General features: G+C 40.0%; 2 protein-coding genes across 2 annotated transcripts in view; one reads left to right on the top strand and one right to left on the bottom strand.

Moving 5' to 3' along the window:
- The window catches only part of VWDE (von Willebrand factor D and EGF domains), a 30,689-nt gene extending 26,848 nt beyond the window's left edge, over positions 1-3,841 (top strand). The window contains exons 26-30 of the mRNA XM_054274123.1: positions 399-494; positions 594-689; positions 1,937-2,032; positions 2,607-2,716; positions 3,799-3,841. Coding sequence (XP_054130098.1) covers positions 399-494; positions 594-689; positions 1,937-2,032; positions 2,607-2,716; positions 3,799-3,813 — 413 coding nt within the window. The 3' untranslated portion in view covers positions 3,814-3,841. The remainder of the gene's footprint in view (positions 1-398; positions 495-593; positions 690-1,936; positions 2,033-2,606; positions 2,717-3,798) is intronic.
- A 4,993-nt stretch (positions 3,842-8,834) lies between these two features.
- On the bottom strand, positions 8,835-16,899 carry LOC128935596 (wnt inhibitory factor 1-like). Its single transcript, XM_054274047.1, has 6 exons — positions 16,749-16,899; positions 16,054-16,191; positions 13,195-13,290; positions 11,285-11,389; positions 10,796-10,891; positions 8,835-9,235 (listed from the first exon to the last, which is right to left on the bottom strand). The coding sequence occupies exons 1-6, from the start codon at positions 16,897-16,899 to the stop codon at positions 9,126-9,128; spliced, it is 696 nt and encodes a 231-aa protein (XP_054130022.1). The 3' UTR covers positions 8,835-9,125.
- Between the last annotated feature and the right edge of the window lie 517 nt (positions 16,900-17,416).

Genomic DNA, 17,416 nt, shown 5'->3' with positions numbered 1-17,416 from the left:
GTACCTGAGAAGTGGTGTAAAACAGAGATTACATTATTTTTTAGATTGTATGGTGGATTCATCAACTGCCCAAGGAGTATGAAGACTCAAAATTATTCTTGTATTGCACTCAACATTTAAGCAGCTTTCATCCCATTCCATTGTATGTTATGTGTAGTCTGGTTACTTTTGTACACATACAGTTGCCAGCCTTGGCTCCTTTTTATGTAATTTTTTCTTTACTATTGATTTTTACACCAAACCACATTAATATGATTTTTACAAGGCAGCCCTGATAGTACTGAATGTCCTGACAGTACAAGCTGTCAGAATCTTAGTGTTGCACTCTTATTTTCCAAAAGTATATCACTAAGTCAAAATGCAAACTACAGCCTCTTCCTCCTGTTTGTACCTTTTAGCTGTCTGCAGCCCTCCTTGTAAGAACGGTGGTCATTGCATGAGAAATAATGTCTGTACTTGTCCTGATGGGTACACAGGCAGAAGATGTGAAAAAAGTAAGCCAGTCTTAAAATCTTCCTGTGATCCAAAAATAAACAATAAATTACTGTGTATTCAGTTAAATGTGTTAAACAGCAGATGTTTTTGATCTTAAGGTGTCTGTGAGCCAAGGTGTATGAATGGAGGAAGATGTGTAGGCCCAAACATTTGCTCTTGTCCTTCAGGATGGAGAGGACAAAGGTGTAACACCCGTAAGTACCTTGCACTTACCAGGAGAGCCGTACCTTAAAAGTAATATGAGACTCAGGGCAACTCTGCCCATGCAAGTAATACAAAGTTAGTGCCAAAGAAAGAATATTTACACATTGAAAAAACAATAGTCTGTATCTTGGCAGCAAAATTTAGGATGGAGAGCTAATACCATGCAGTTCTTAGGCTAAATCATGGGACCGAAATATCTGTGAAAACCTTGTATAGCAAATATTATTTGTTTCTTTCTGGATTCTTGTCTAAATAAAAACATTTGCATTTCTTCAAAGAGAAGAGTCAAAAAAGTGAAAGAAATCCAAATTGTGCTGTAGGACATAAAACCAGAAATAATAGAAAAAGAAGTTCAGTGAAATATTGGAAAACTGGAAACAGTTGGATGTGATGTGAATAAATGATGCAGTGGGCACAAGCTGTTTAGGACAGGTAGAAATTGGACTGTGATGGTTGCACATCTGTGGGTCACATTGTATCTTAAGAAAGTTATTGAAGGTGCATAAATAAATTGTGTTAGCATGGATAAAAGTACAGTCTGCATGAAAATCAGCATGAGGATGGTTAAAGTGTTAGTGTCTGTCAGAGTACCCACCCAAGGCTTAAGAACTGATATGGGCAATAAGCTGTCTAATGGCATGGAGGAAAAGTAGATTTCCCTGTATTACTTTCTGTAATTATTGGAAAGGGGTTGCTTTTTGAAAAAAAAAATATTACCAGTATTTACAGGGGTGAGATATTCTTGGACACTGTGGAGGAGAGATTTGATTATCAAATAGTCAGCTATTAATGAATGGAAATAATTGTGGGGTAGATCATGGCTTAATTAGCAGGGACAAATGTGCAGACAAATGGGTCATAGAAAATAACTTTGGATCAAATATTCTTGAGTTGATTCATTGGGTGTTCAGTTAAATGACAGACAAAAGATCTCTCACCAAGGTGTGTGCTTTAGAAAGGTAAATTTGGAAAAAAATAAAGCCCTTTAATGGTCCTTTTGTGAATATCTGTGACACAGCAGAACCTCTGAATGTGGGTTTTGGTTGTAGGGCTTTTTGTTTCTAGTTGTCTCCCTTCTTTAATATCTTATTGGCCTTAGACACATATTTGAGTGAAGATGATGTGACTCTAGTGTGTGAAAAGCATGCCACCTCTTGTGAGAGCATCCAGAAATCTGAATAATAACTCAATATAATCACTTGGGATGTAACCATACTTTTTGATGATGTTTGTGCAGCAATCTGTCTTCAGGAGTGTAAGAATGGTGGGGAGTGCATTGGACCGAGCACCTGTCATTGTCCTCCACAGTGGGAAGGATTCCAGTGTCAAACACGTAAGAATGATGGAGCCTGAAACCTCTTGCTTCTGCACATCTCAGAGTGCTTCAGCCATGCACAGTGCAGAGAAATCCTCCTATACCTTGGATGTAGTTTATCCACATCTGTGTCAGAGGCAGGATAAGAGTAGAGATGACTCTGCCTGTTCTGAAGCCCTCCAGGATCTGATGACACTCTGGGAGCATGGCAGTGTTGGTTTGCTGCAGTGCTGTATGCTGCTGCACAAGCCCTGAGAGGCCATTGTGATAGACTGAAATAGCAAGATGTGCCAAAAACCACCTTACTCATGTTCTTTTCTCAGTGTTCTTTTCTCAGTCTCATTCATGCCCTCAGCATGTTCTCACATTAAATCTGCATCAAAGCAAAAGGGGGTTGGGATAGACACAAGAACACTGTTGGCTCCACATGACCTTTAAGTGTCCTTATGCTGAGGGGTGTTACCTTGTGAAAATACCTCCCAAGGTCTTGGTTCCTATAGCAAACAGAATAAGTATCTAGAGATAGCATCCACTTTTCCTTTACCAAGATGTGTCCATTAATAAAGCCTGATATGTACCTCTCTTGTTTTAGCTGTGTGCAACCAGAAGTGTCTGTTTGGAGGCAAATGCGTGTTACCCAACGTGTGCTCTTGTCGTCCAGGTTATACTGGAGTCCTCTGTGGGAAGAAAGTTCAGGTACATGTAGAGCCAAGACACCATCACAATACAGTTATTTGGGAGTTAATTAACTAGTGCACCTGTTTCCAGTGAAGCAGCATGATATACAACAAATGTGTATTTTGTCTGATTCCTTCCTTTCACTCTGCAGCAATGGAAAATTAATGGAATTTCTAAGAGCTTTTCCAGTAATTTTTAGGTTCTAATACTTACAGAATTGTTCTCAGCACCAAACTTCCTTTGTTTCAAATTAAGCTGATTGTCTCTTGTCATGCAATAGGAATTGATAACTATCCTCTTCACAACAACCACTGTTTTCTTTTCCAGCATCTGGCCTCATTTTAGGGAAGAGTGTCCTACTGATGACTTTTTTAGCTTGCATCAAGTCAAGCCCTGATCTTTTCCCATCTACATTGCCAGTCAGTTCATCAAGTGTTACTTGGGAATAACTTTAGTTTTTTATATCAGAGGGAATGATGACCATTTCTCTACTTTTTCTGCAATTTTCTGTTGGATTCCCTTGCTTGAGTGCCAGTGCTCACTCACTGAAGTAATTTGATCAAACATTTTGCTACAACTGTTGTGATGTCTGAAGTAAAATCATTCTGCTCCTCTTGCATAATCTGTGGTGTTTCTCGTCTTTTAATTTCAGTGTATTTAGACACATTTGTGCTGCCAGCAGAATTGAGAGATGGAGGAGATTTGTTGCAGAAATTGAAACAAAGAATTGCTTATACATATTTTAAAAACATGCAACTACTCTTCCTATGTCAGTGAGACTGTAATATGGATTTCCGAAATGTGACCCAAAGAGAGAAATAATTTTGATTTAAAGGTTTTCTTAAATATGTCCTGCATTGAGTTAGTCTATTTTTAGTCTAAAAAATACATATACTGTCAGTCAGACAGTGCTGTATCATACATTGATCAAAAGGGCACATTTTCTTAATGAAACAAAAACTATAAGCCCAGGTTTCACTTAATGTTTTCATTCTGCATACCAGGCAAGCAGAGATTCATTAAAATTGTATAATAAACTTAATCATAATAATGTGTTGCCTCATTAAAGTCTGGTTTAGTATTTGTTTTCTCTTTCCAAGGTACAGAGACATCATGGTTGAAGAAGTGCGGCAATTCAATTGCAATGCTGCATGGATGAATGAGACTTGAAAACAGCAAAAGGGTTGAAGGCAATTTCAGAGTCATTTCAATTAGAGGAATATTCAGAAGCCTTATTTTAAAAGATTCATGTAATCACAAAGGTTGGTGAGCTTCAAAACAACCATCTTATAGTCATTAAAACATACGTATATTCCTGTAATTTTTTGCTACCTCATGTACAAACCCCACAGCCTCTGATGTCTTCATTGAATTCCCAGATCACATGACTGAGCCCAAAATCCTGCAGTTTATTCAACTGGACTATGGAATTTCTCTTGAGGGAACAAGACTGTAGCAGCTGTTGGGTGACTAGCATGGAAGGCAGCACTTCTGCACTTGTGGATGGTAGCTCCTGTTTACAAACAGTGTTTATATAGATATTATTTGGCTGCAGACAGAAGAAAAAGCAGAACTGGTTTTTTCCTATTTTGTATTTCCATTGGTCTTGTTGTAACAACAAGCCAGTATCAAGGAAGGAGGGGAAATCAGAACTGAGACTGGGCTACTAACAATGAAGGCAAGGCCTCCTGCTCTGTTAACAGCCAGCCAGATGCAGAATGACTCTGATTTATCTATGACAAGCCTTTGCAGACAGAAGCCAGATCCCAACTTTTCTGTTTTGACTTCATTACTTCCAGTCACAAACTGGAAGAGCCAGCTACTGAATTATTCCTGTGTCTGTAAGATTTTTATGCCTCTGTCTGAGATGGCAGTTAGTAGTATGAGGAAATTTTGTTCCCAAGACTCTTAGAGAATTTAACAATGCTTTCAGCAATGCTGATTCTTAAAATAGGAACTAATAAGAGGAGAAATTTGTTGTACATCATGCCATCTATACCATCATGTCAGAAAGTATTTGTAAAGACTTCACAGAGGATTTTTTTCCATTACAAATTGCTCCAATGAACTGTTTGCACCTACCAGCTGCCAGATACTTTTTGAAAAAATAAAATTCCTACAGAGGACTGTTATCTTCTCCTAGAGCTGAGAAAGACATTTCAGCTCCTGCCATAACAAACATTATAGACACAAACATCCCTTTAGCTGAGACAAAGTTTACTGCTTTGGTTTTTTAAGCCAAAAATAAACATCATGACTTCCAGTTCTCCTGATTAATATTCAGTTTATATGCACTAATTTTGAACAGGAAGAAAATAGAGATAATTTTGCCATTTACTGCCATTCTGGGATGCTGATTACCAAATGATAGCTGTTAGCAGCTCTGTGCTTAGGTTTCTCCATACCTTTTGATAGTTTTTTAAGTCATCTTACAAAGTCAGCTGGCATTTTGAGAGCTTAGCATCATTCCAGAATGATACCTCATGGATTTCCAAGTGCCTGACTGGTGTATTTAAAAAAGGTCCAATTTCCCACTTGCATTTTACATTTCAGTGTTTCCACAGTTTCTTTCAATCAAGCATCAATGTGGCTGATAGCCTGATGATCTAGGAACCATTACATTACTTAAAATCTACTCCTCTTGGACACTTCCTTTCCCACATCTTAAAAAGATGTTGATGAACAAAATCTGAGTAGCTCCACAAGGTACTGAAGAAGTTTTTAGAGTACAAACACACCAATATGACATAATCTCTTACTGTAATCCCTGCTGTTCCATGTGTTACAGAGGTACCGTGCAAAAAAGAAAGATAACATCTTTCTGGAGCACTGCTAATAGTACTTTGGTTAATGAGTTTGGGCAATCCTTCACTCACAAAACTTAATACATACATGTGCATTTCTAAGATTTCAGGCTCAATAAAGGGGTTTTTATTATAATTGTGTTTGCTGTTTATTTTCAATGGTTTTAAAGGAAGAAATTATTTCTTTTACATTTTCCAAATGCAAGCTGTGTGAAAAAAAGCACATCTAGAGTTTTGCTACAGTAGCTAAAAATGCTCAGTGCTAAGCTGTGCTATTTTTGCTATTTTCCAGCAAGCACATGATGCAGAAAAATTATTAGTACATGCAAAATTCCATATAGCTACTTCAAAACTGCCCAGTAATTATGTGATTAGTTGAAACTGTTTTGTTACTACATTGTCCATCATAAACATGAAACAGAATTCACTGTAATTAGAAAGCATATGGCAACAATACAGTAAAATTGCCCAGTGTAACAAGATGTGGATTTATATAGAGGGCTTGTGCACAGAGGTTAACAGAACTGCTGAAATTGTAACCTGCAATTAGGCCCAAAAGAGTTAGGGGATGTGAGAGTGGGGAGAAGGGTTGGAGTTGAAGCAGTTCCACTCTGGAGGAATGAAGGGCAACTTGTATCAAACTGAAGCTTTTGCAGTTTAAATTCTCAAAATCTAACACTGGCGTACATATACAACCCCAAATGTAGAGGTTAGAAAGTTTTGCTAATAACTAAAGTTGTTTATGCAATTTCTGTCACTTAAAGGTGTCATATGCTGATAACAGGTCATTTTACCAACTTCTGCCCACAGCTCAGTCTAGCTAGCAGATGGTATTTTACAGCTAAACCAAGTAAATCCATTCTTGCCAGAAGCACTTAAAACAGAAAACATTAATAAAAATATACATGTAAGTAAACTAAAAAGAAGAAACACCTCACTTTCCACGCACACTCTAGAAAGACAGAGTATCAAAAGTGCAACCACTGCAATACCCCTAAAATTTTTACAGTTGTTTTAGTGAAAATCAGAGTCTCTGCAAAAGGTGTTACAGTTAGCTCTAATGAATAAGGGATCTAGCATGTGCTGTGTTGCTTTTCTTGACATTTGAGCTTCATGCATACTTATGTCCCCACAGGAAGACACAGCTATCTCCAAAAATTACCTGCTGTAACTAGTATGTTCAATCCTCTAGCAAGCAGAAAACAAACAAAAGACAAGAATTACTGGCAGTTCTTTTAGTCTTTTTAGTATGTTTAACTGTGGAAATAATAATCTGGGGACACAGACTGTCATTAATAATACATTCTAAGATTGTTGGACTCTAGCTAACTAGAAAAATCACTTTTAAATTCACTTAAAGTTTAATTGAATGATAAGAAGAAATATTTCTTAAACAAAAAAATAAAAAACAAATCCAAAACCATGAAGAAGACTGTAGCCAGTAGATGGTGCTATGTTCAAGTAATATTTCTGAAATATGCTACTGCATTCTGTGTGGCATCAAATTACTGCTTACTTCAATCATTTCTAAACAGGAAACTAAATTAGCATTTGTTTTGGCGTGTTCAGAAACACCAATTACAGATCTTTCAACGACTGCTTCTGGTCTCTTGCTCCTGACAATGCCAATATTTCTTCCAGCTTCTAGTCACTATTACTGTCACTTTTGTCTTTATTAGTAGAAGTTGGTCTTTTTGGGAATAATACTGAGATATTATGCTTCTTTGTATTTATATTGTACTGATTATTTCTTCTAGATTTTGGGTCTGGTGCAAGTAATTTTTTCCCATTCATTCCTCTGCAAACAGAGGAATGTTTGTTATGTCACCTAAGGTATTCAACCTAACTCCTGAATTTCTAAATTATGGCATGATGCAGTGGACTGTAACACAGAATTACATCATCATCATCATCATTATCATTATAAAATTTTAGAATCATTAATGAAATCATCTTTTTCCACACATGAGAATCAAATTTTCAACAGTAGGTCTGAAATAGCCAGTGTATCCCAGCAAAAGCAGCACAAAAAAAGTGCATTCCTCTTATGTTGTGCCCTGTCCCTGCAGGAAATCCTTCACAAGGTCTCTGCAGCAGGTTTCCTCTGAGCCTCCAAAGCAAGCCCAGGAGAAAGCTCAGCTATGCAATCCCTCAGGACAGGAATCAGGAGTCTCAGGAACTAAACCATTGCCTTTCAATTGCCCTCTGCACGCTTGGGCACCCTCTTGTAGAGAAGATCGGTGACTGAGAAGACCCCATTACCTTTCCCTCTTTGCTCAGTGGCTTGTAATCTCAGGAGAAACAGGTCCACCTAAGTCACTGCCCATGAGAGTTACATGTTCTGGTAGTTAAACACTGTTAAAATGTTGTTCCAACAGAAAGTAATGCATAGCTGAAATTCTCACACACACACAAAAAAAAAATTCCAGTTACATCTAGAAGACAATGAATATCAATCTCTCACAAAAAGTAAAAGCTGATCTGAGCATCATTTGGAAAGTTCACTGATTCAGTTTGCATGTTTTGGCAAAGCCTTCCTCAACAGTGCCATACAAAAAACAGCAAAATGAGACAAGGAACAATGAACACAGAAGACTCAGTCCGTTCTGCAGCTCATTCAAAAGGCTGCAAAACCTAAATGAAGCCAAACAGGAACATCTCCAGAAGATGACATCAACATCCCCCACACATGTGACTTGTGACAGGCACAAATCCTGTGCTTTTCCTCACTGCTAGTCTGCAGCCTCCCATTATACTGCTCCCAGAACAACACAGTCTTGAATAGCATAGAATTATCAATGTATCCAGAAGAAAAAAATCATTTCCCTGTCTCACTGGGGTAAGGAAAAGAAATAATTAGATGTTGAGAGATGATCAGATAATATGACCTTAGAAGTAGTCAAGATAAGAACTCTCAGAGTATCAGCATGGATTAAGCTTTTAGAAAGTAACAGCAGAATTTACTGAACAAAAATTGGTGGGGGAGTGCTAGTTATTGGGGTTTTTTTTAAATACTGTTTAGCTGATTGAGATCCAGATCAGATTGGAGAGGGAGGGACAGCAAGCAGACATAAAGTGATAACCATGATTTAAATAAGATGCTTTGCAGTCTGGTAATGTTCCAGGAAGATGCAAACTCTGCAAGTTTCTTCTTGCAACTGTTTAATCTCAAGGCAAATTATATTTGAACTAGCATTCACTTCTGATGATGTGAATTGAGGGCTTTTTGTTTCATGTGCTTTTAAAAAATGTAATTATATAACACAGTAAGTTTAGTCAAAGGGGAGAAAAATCGAAAAGAAGAGCATAGATCTATTCTGACTTGATTTGAGAAAAATTTTATTTCAAGGTCAGCTGTATCAATCAAGAATAATACTTTTGCTTATAAAGAAAAAATGTGGAGAAAAGGTGTCATACACTGCACACAGCTGGATATTTGTAACAACTTTCTTACAATCAGCAATACCTTCTTTCATATAGAAAAGCATGTACTTAATATAGTGAGGACAAAAATTTGTCTGAAATCAAGTTACCATGTTTATTTTAAGGTCCCCCACTGCTGCAGACTTCCTCTCTGTATAGTCACATTTAAAAATGCAGAAATGCAGACTATCTTGTCTGAAGTTGCTTCATTCCTTCCTTTTCTTTGTACACTGTGGCCCAGAGTATGGCAGTTGACATCTACACACATTTGGAGCGATGCATTTCCCTCCGTGCTGGCAGGGCAGTTTGCACACAGCTGAAATGAGACACCAGATACACAGCATATCTTCAGCACAACACAGGATCATTTTTCTTTTTGTCTCACTGCAGTAGCAGAATTGTTCCCTGGTGACTGCACTGGGACAGTATAAATAAAAGTATAATGGAAGAACTGAAAAGCAATGTCTCTCAATTTATGGCATTGTGGCCTTCACTGGAATACAGGCACAGTCTAGTCTTATTCACGCTCCATTTCCCTTTTAAAATACTATAATTTCTGTTCTTTAAGGCACAGGCTTTTTTTGAGATGGATGCCCCCATAGAAGTGAGAGACCAATAAAAATTCCTGCTGAAACTTATTGAAGCCAGTGCTTGGATCCACATCCATGAGGAGACAATCACCTCATCCTAACAGTGTCTCACACAGTGCCCTCCTCTTCCCCCAAAAGAGCAGAGGAGGGCTGAGTGGGCACAGCTTCAGCTGTCCCCTGCTACACACCAGTTCAGCTGACAAGCCAGGGGCAGCAATTTATGTATGAGCATGTACACAAAAGAAGTCAAACTTGATGCAGATCTAGTTAGTTTGGGAACTGATTATTTTGACATTAAGAACCTGCCATTACTGCAGCTGCAGGGAGCTAAGTATTCTCTAAGTTCTCTGCAACTCTCACACTTGGCTTTTAATATCACCCTCTATCTCAATACAGTGATGAATATAAACCCATTTTGATGGTCAATGGGAATACCAAAATATTACTTGTTAATGTTTGTTGGACCATCTATATTGTAGAAGAACTAACACTAGCTAAGTTAGTGCCACAGCCATGCCTGCAGCCATGAGAAAATATCAGAAGCAGAGGACTTAATCCAGAGACTCTGAACCCACAATATCCATTTCAAAACCAATGTTTGCATGAGGGTTTTTCAGACTCCCAGAGAGCAAAAAAAGAAACCCTTGCCTTTTGCAGTCTCAGGATTATTGCCTTTAGCATCAGGGCAGTGCTGTTACAAGCACACAAGGCCCAAGAAGTGAAGATTAAAGACTTTACAATCACCTGCTTTTGTGAATCAAAGTTTGTGAAAATGGAAGTGGCTGTTCAGCAAGAGTGCCAGTACTAATCCTGATTAGAAGGCAGCTTTCAGAGTTCTAAGAACACATGGAGTTGATTCTATCAACTTATCCTCAAAGTAAGAAGCAAGTTTAAATTTTAAATGTCTATAAAATTTAATGAAGCTTCTAACCCACATCAGTAGCAATAGTACTTCTGTAATTTTCAGTTCCTTTATACTGCTGGAGTCTCAGTTTACAAACAATATTTCAGAAATACCAATGAAACATACCAAGTAATTAATTTGGTGACAACCAAAATCTGAATCTCTTTCAAAGTGAAAAAGTTATGTGTTTCTGACCAAATTGAACAGCCATCTACTCCCTGTACATACTTGCAAGAGCCCCAGTATGCGGAAGCAGCTCTCAGTTATTATTCTAAGATACTTTCCCTGGAAGCTTTGTTAGGCCCTGAAGATTTGAACACTTTGATTGGTAAATCAAACAAGCAGAGGAAAGGATAAATGAAAAATGCCAGAAGTCATTTACCTAAGTGACATGCTCTACCGACCCATCCAGCTGGACAGCTACAAATCCCAGGAGCCACACAAGCTCCATTATTCCGACAACCTTGAGGACAAATTGCTACAAGAAAAAGAGTGGGTAAGTCAGCAGGATTTATAAAACTGATGTAAAAGAATCCTGACAGAATGAAAGATTCAGGATGATACAAGTCAAAATGGCAAAACACATTTTCTTCTAGGCCACATATTCAACTGGTATAACTCCAAAAGCATTTCTAGGACCATGGAAATGGAAAAAAAAATAGGTACTGTGTAATGAATCTTGGTTTAAATGTGAACAGTTGTATACCTTAATGCAAAATATTTTCACACTATTTTATCTGTGTAAGCATCCATAATGTAGGTCACTCATTTCTGTAGTAATGCAATGACATTTCCATTAATACATTTAAAATGTTTTTGTTACTGCAGTTTTAGAATGAATATAAATATTTGCATGAATGTAGACACCCACCTTCCTGGCATCTTGATCCTGTCCAGCCAGAAGCACAGAGGCACTTCACGACTCCATTGACAGAGATGCATTCCCCACCATTCTGACAGCCTCCTTCACAGCTTACTGTGGAACACAGCATACATTGGGCATTTCAAAGCAGCATGGGACTTCAGATAATTGTCTTTAAACAGCTCATCTGACATCAACTACTTGTTTTATCACATATGCAAAAACTAAAATTTCAACTGTTCAGGGCAAGACACTGTTCTACTCTCACTGCTGTTCATCAGCTACACCACTGGAACTAACAACATGCCAATATTGGTATCAAACTTGCCAAATGACTCTTGGTAAGCCAATAACATGGGGTGAAGGATTCATGTATTTCCTTACCTGACAGGACCTACAGGTAGCAAGAGGAAGAAGAGAAGAGGATATTACTTTGACAAATGAAACTATGACTACAGTCAAGTTAAGCAGTGCCTTCCCAAAGGCCAAATATTTGAGTTAGCCTCCTCATTTCAGAATTGTTCTACACATCAAAGCCCTGAAGGCCTCATTAATGAAACGTTATTTATGCCAGACATATGATTGGTATCAACTGTGGAGAGCACAATCACTGTTCTGTACAATCAAATACTTCCTTTCACAAGCAGTAATGTATATTCTATACCACCTTCACTGTATTTAAGGAAAACAACTATCCTTCACTGTAAAGATGGACAGTTTGGATGTCTGCTTGATAATTTAGAGATAAAATATCCAAATCTCTTGTTCAAATACAAGCATCAAGCACAATTTCAGCTAACAGATTTTTGGCACAAATACTGAACATGCAAGGACATGCAAGTCAAACCCAGCACAGCTGGAAAAGCTCTTCACTGTTTGCTTGCATATTACTTTGTGACATAATGTAAGTTAATGTATTTAATATTGATTGTATTTGATCCATCACAGTGACAGAGAGAAGTGCATGAGGACTGGGGGATGAAAGCAAATATTACTCCAGTCTTCTAGAAGGGCAAGAAGGACCCAGAGAACTACAGGTTGGTCTGCCTCACCTCAGGTCTTAGTCGGGTAATGCCAGGACTGACTCTGGAAACCATTTCCAGCCACATTAAGGACAAGAAGATCATCAGCAGGTTTCACAGAGAGGGTGACCAAATGCTGGTACAGATTGCCCTGGGAATCGTGGAGTCTCTGTCCTTGGAGATATTCAAAAGCCATGAAGACATGGCCTTCAGCACCTGGCTCTAGGTAGCCCTGCTTGAGCAGGGAGATTGGAAATCATGACCTCCAGAGGTCCCTTCCAACCTCACCCAGTCCGTGATTTTGTGAGATTCTGTAACAGCACACTGCCCCACACCACAAGTTTGTACTTGTACAACAGTGTTTTCTTGGACAGCCTTTTCCAATCCATGCATATATTCAACAGGTTTCACAAAACCATCAAAATTGATCTTTGCTACACCTTCTCTGTCATCTCCCATTACCTCTCAACAATACATTGCCACACATATCCTCAGTGACTGGCCCTCAATGTTACCATCTTGCAGATACTACATAAAAGTTTCAACCACTTAATGCAGAAATATGTATCTACACAAGCCATCTCAATAAATTATTCAGAAAGAATCTGTTATAAAGCTAAATGGAATATTTACATAGCACATAAAAAGGGTATTTTCCAAGGCAAAAAAACTCACTCAGATTCTCACAACACATTTCAGCACACATACTCCATCCCATCCTCCTGTAAGCATGCAGATCCTCTAGGCCATGCCTGTCTTGATAGTAAGGTCAGAGATTTACAGAATTAAGGTTGTTATTTCAAAGTGTGTTAGACCCAGGACTTGAGGCATCCTAAATTAATTTAGTCTGTTTTCAAACTCCTTGTCTTTCCAAGCTACTGCCTCCTTGGGTCTTACCTTTATGACAGTATCTCCCCCCATAGCCAGGAGGACATCTGCATTTTCCAGGTCGCAGGCACTCTCCCCCATTTTTGCATTTTGGGTAACATGTAGCTGTAAGACAGACAACAAAGAAAGCTTGGATAAATATTGGTGAATCTTACTAAAGTTACTACTTAAATACATTAAAAATTGCACATTATTATATTTTCATCAGTTTGTCTTAATATTTTCTAAATATATCTGCCATGTCATCTTACACTGCTGAGAAGGTGAAATCATTTCCCTGCATGGGGAGCATTCCACCACACTAAGCTTTTAAGCACTCAAAACTAAAGAATGTTTTGGGCCTGGACAGAACAGGCAAAAGAAAGATCCCCATTAAACAGGAACACAGCTGGAATGCCAAAAAAGCTTTTGCTAACTGGAGAAATAACAGAAAATAGGTGATAAGAAGAAACGATTTAATAAAAAGATGTTGCAACTGGAGAGGCATCATGTGATTCTAAAGATGAAATATCAGACTTTTTACTCTTTACTGGGTTCCTACATTCCTCTTCAGAAAAACTACATGCTCTGTTCCTTATACCTCTTCTCTAAAATGTCTCCAGAAGTAAGTCAGGATTTCTTTCTCCCCCACACTCTTTTTTTGCCTTTTTTTGCTTCAGCTGGCTTTTCAGAAACCTTTCTGAAATGTACAGTGTTTGTTTAGCAAGCATGCAAGATAAATGTATCTTTTCTCATAACTCTAATAATCTGTTGGGAGAAAAGCATCTATGATCATCACAAATCCTGCAACTTTTTCATTGCTGACAGCTTGAACAAGTTTGATAAAGTATGAATAAAAATCTCAATTTTGTAAAATTCTGAATAAATTCATTCAGATTGCAAATGAATTACCTACCATGTAGACTCTTTTCAAGTCATAATCACCCCTGAATTAGTCCTGCTGTCTGAGAAAGCATTTGTTTATTCACACAAAGGTTTTAGAAACCCATCTGTTTCTAGGAGTCTCATCTGAGTTAGCTGATGGTGTGAGATGAGCTCCCTATTTATTCTTTGACTGGATGGGTGAAAAGTAAAAAAGATGAACAATGAGTAACACCATCCTGATTTTGTCCTCATATACTTATTGCACTCTCAAGACACCCAATTGAATAGAGGAATACTCTATGAATACTGTATTCTTCTATATGAAGAATACTTTTCACATTAGTACCCACAGAATGAGTACTAGCAGGCAAAGAAAGGACAGAGATGTATGAAAAAAAACAGCCAGTGCTCAGCTCTCCATAACTTTTACCAGATGCTCTCATTTCTTGGGAAGCGCCATACATACACAAGCTCCCAATTTTAGAAAAATTCTGTTTCTGTGTTATTTCACACAGTTTTCAGTTTGGTTTTTTTGACAGAACAAAGGATGAAGCTTCATTTATCCATTTTTTTTTCTAGATTGATGAGCTTACAAGCACAAGGATCCAGTGGTTTTCTTAACAATTCCAGACAGTTCACCTGTCTAATTTAAGAACTGCTCTGCCTCTCCACCAATATTTCACCTCTCCCTTAAACCCCAAAATGTCTAGGAACCAAGAGTTTTTGAAACAGTTCATACAGCACAGTTTTTAATCTCCACTACACAGCACATTGGCTATACATTATTTGTCACCACCTGCTACCCTCAGCCTCAAAATGAAACAACAGTCCATGTACGATTACAGTGCTGAATGAAATTTTCAGCATCTCATTTCAGAGTTAAAAAAAAATAAATCACATTTTAAATGAAGAACATTGAAAATTAGAACAAACATTGTACAATTTTATCACCTCTTCACATAGGACAACATCCAAAGCAAAGGAGCTCCTGACACAATGATTTTTTAGCATTTAATAGCCACAATAGACCTATAGTTAGACTTCTAAACAAGAAAATTGGAAATTTTATGCATTGCATTGAACAGGGTTTAGTTTTTAAACTAAAACTCTTCTTCATGATGTTTGCTTTTGCATATTAGGGGGCATTTTCAAAAAATACTTTGTGTCTCCATGGAAACCAACAGGAAGAGACTCCACCCTAGCTTTACACCTCCTAACGTGGAAATAGGATGTACAAATGGCTGTGTGTCAAGTAACATCCAGGAACTAAACAACAGTTATTTTAAAAGCATAGCATATTCCAAATAAAAAGAAATCCAGAAAATAACCTACCTTCTATACACTCTGATGTTTTTCTTAGCGACTAGTCCTGACTAATTGCACCTAGAGATAATAATTAAATGTTGCTGTAGCTTAGAATGCTGTCAAGACTCTAAAAGCATTCAAGAACCATCTGGATGCAATCCTGTGCATTGTGCTCTAGGATGACCCTGCTTGGGCAGGGATGCTGGACCAGATGACCTCCTGGTCCCTTCCAACCTGGCTGATTCTGTGATTCCTTAAAAACTTACAGGAAGTATTTCAGCACGCAGTTAAAGCAGTAGGAGGAATAAAACACCAAAGCCCGTCCAGCGAGTGACCTCTTACCCAACACCCAAGTGGCAAAAAGCTCTCTACGGACCACGGCCATTCCCGACAGCAGGGTCGGTTTACTAACGTTGAGGTGTTCATGCTGGCTTTTGGCTGCGCTCCATCAGTTCGCTATCACTGAGTGTGATACAGAGTGCCTTAACTCTCTTCTTCCACCTCGCCTCCTTTAGGTCCTTCCCAGCACCTCACCACCCGCCTCACACCAGATCCAAACCCCATCTCCCCAGCTCTTCCCGCAGGGATTGCTGGCCGGGGGGCTGGCAGGACAGAGAGCGAACCAGCGCTTGTGCCCGTCCCTGCCGCGTCCCGGCCCGCCTTGCCTTGCCGTGCCGGCCCCGGCCCGCCTCGCCTTACCGTGCTGGCAGCGCTCGCCCTCGTAGCCCTTGGAGCAGAGGCAGGAGCCGTCGGCGAGGCAAAGCCCGCCGTGCCGGCAGCGCGGGCTGCAGGCGGGGGCCGGGCCGGGGCACAGCGCCCACAGACACAGCCCCAGCAGCAGCCGCAGCCCCGCCATGGCCCGGCCGGGCAGTCTCGGCTCGTCTCGCTCCGCTCGCTGCCCTCCAGCCCCGCTCCTTCACGCTCCTCTCGCTTTTACCCTCTCAGTCCGCTCCCACTCCTCCTCCTCCTCCTCAGCGCCGGCCTCCCCGCCCGCCGCCCCCCGAGCCCCCCCGAGAGCCCGGGACCCCAGCAGGGCCGGGGCTGCCGAGGAAGGAGGCCCTGGGGTCATCTTGTCACCTTGTCACCCTCTGCAGCTCCCTCAAAGGAGTTTGGAGCCAGGTGGGGGGTGGGGGGGCAGGCTCTTCTCCCAGGCAGCCAGCGACAGGACAGGACAAGAGGACATACTCTAAAGCTGCACCAGGGAAGGTTTAGGTGGGACGTTAGGAGGAATTTCTTCACAGAAAGGGTTTCTAGACATTGGAACGGGCTGCCCAGGGAGATGGTGGAGTCATCATCCCTCATGGTGTTCAAGGAAAGGCAGGATGTGGCACATAGTGACTTAGTGGTGGCTCGGTCATAGATTGGATTCAATCTTCTCATAGGCTTTTTCCAACTTGTCTGGTGCTGTGATTTTATCTGCACGTCCAGAGGCCTCCAACAGCAGAGGAACAGCCACCAGGTCCAACACCCAGGTGTGTTGGACAAGGAGCCCACCTTAGCACCCGGCCTGCTGGCATGCCCGACACCTGCTGACCCTGCCACCATCTCCAGGACAGCACAGCTCTGAACTCCTGCCCTGTTTGAGACACCACAGACTCTGATTTCCACCTTTAAAGATGCCATATGTGAATATCACACAACATTCAAAGGAGGGTTTCAGAGAGAGGGCTGAGGGACTGAGCTCACTGCCACCTGACAGAGGAGAGGAATATGGGTCTCATAGAATCATAGAATGGCTTGGTTTGGAAGGGGCCTTAAAAATCATCTGGTTCCAACACCCCTGCCATGAACAGGCACACCTTCCACTTCAAAACCTTATCCAGCCTGGCCTTGAACTCTTTCAGGGATGTGACATCCACAGCTTCTGGGCAACTTGTAAGTGCCTCACTGCGCCCACAGTAAAGAATTTCTTTTTATCTGATCTAAAATTACTCTTTTTCAGTTTGAAGACATTTGCCCTTGTCCTGTCACTCCATGCCCTTGTCAAAAGTTCCTCTCCAGCTCTTCTGTGGTCCCTTTAGGCACTGGAAGGTGCTCTAAATTCTTCCCAGAAGATTCTTTT

Source organism: Melozone crissalis, unplaced genomic scaffold (assembly GCF_028551555.1).
Source record: "Melozone crissalis strain CALT ecotype California unplaced genomic scaffold, PUWL_Pcris_2 ptg000016l_1, whole genome shotgun sequence".
Lineage (NCBI taxonomy): Eukaryota > Metazoa > Chordata > Aves > Passeriformes > Passerellidae > Melozone > Melozone crissalis.
The sequence above is the reverse complement of the archived record's forward strand: the minus strand, read 5'-3'. Positions and strand labels throughout refer to the sequence as shown.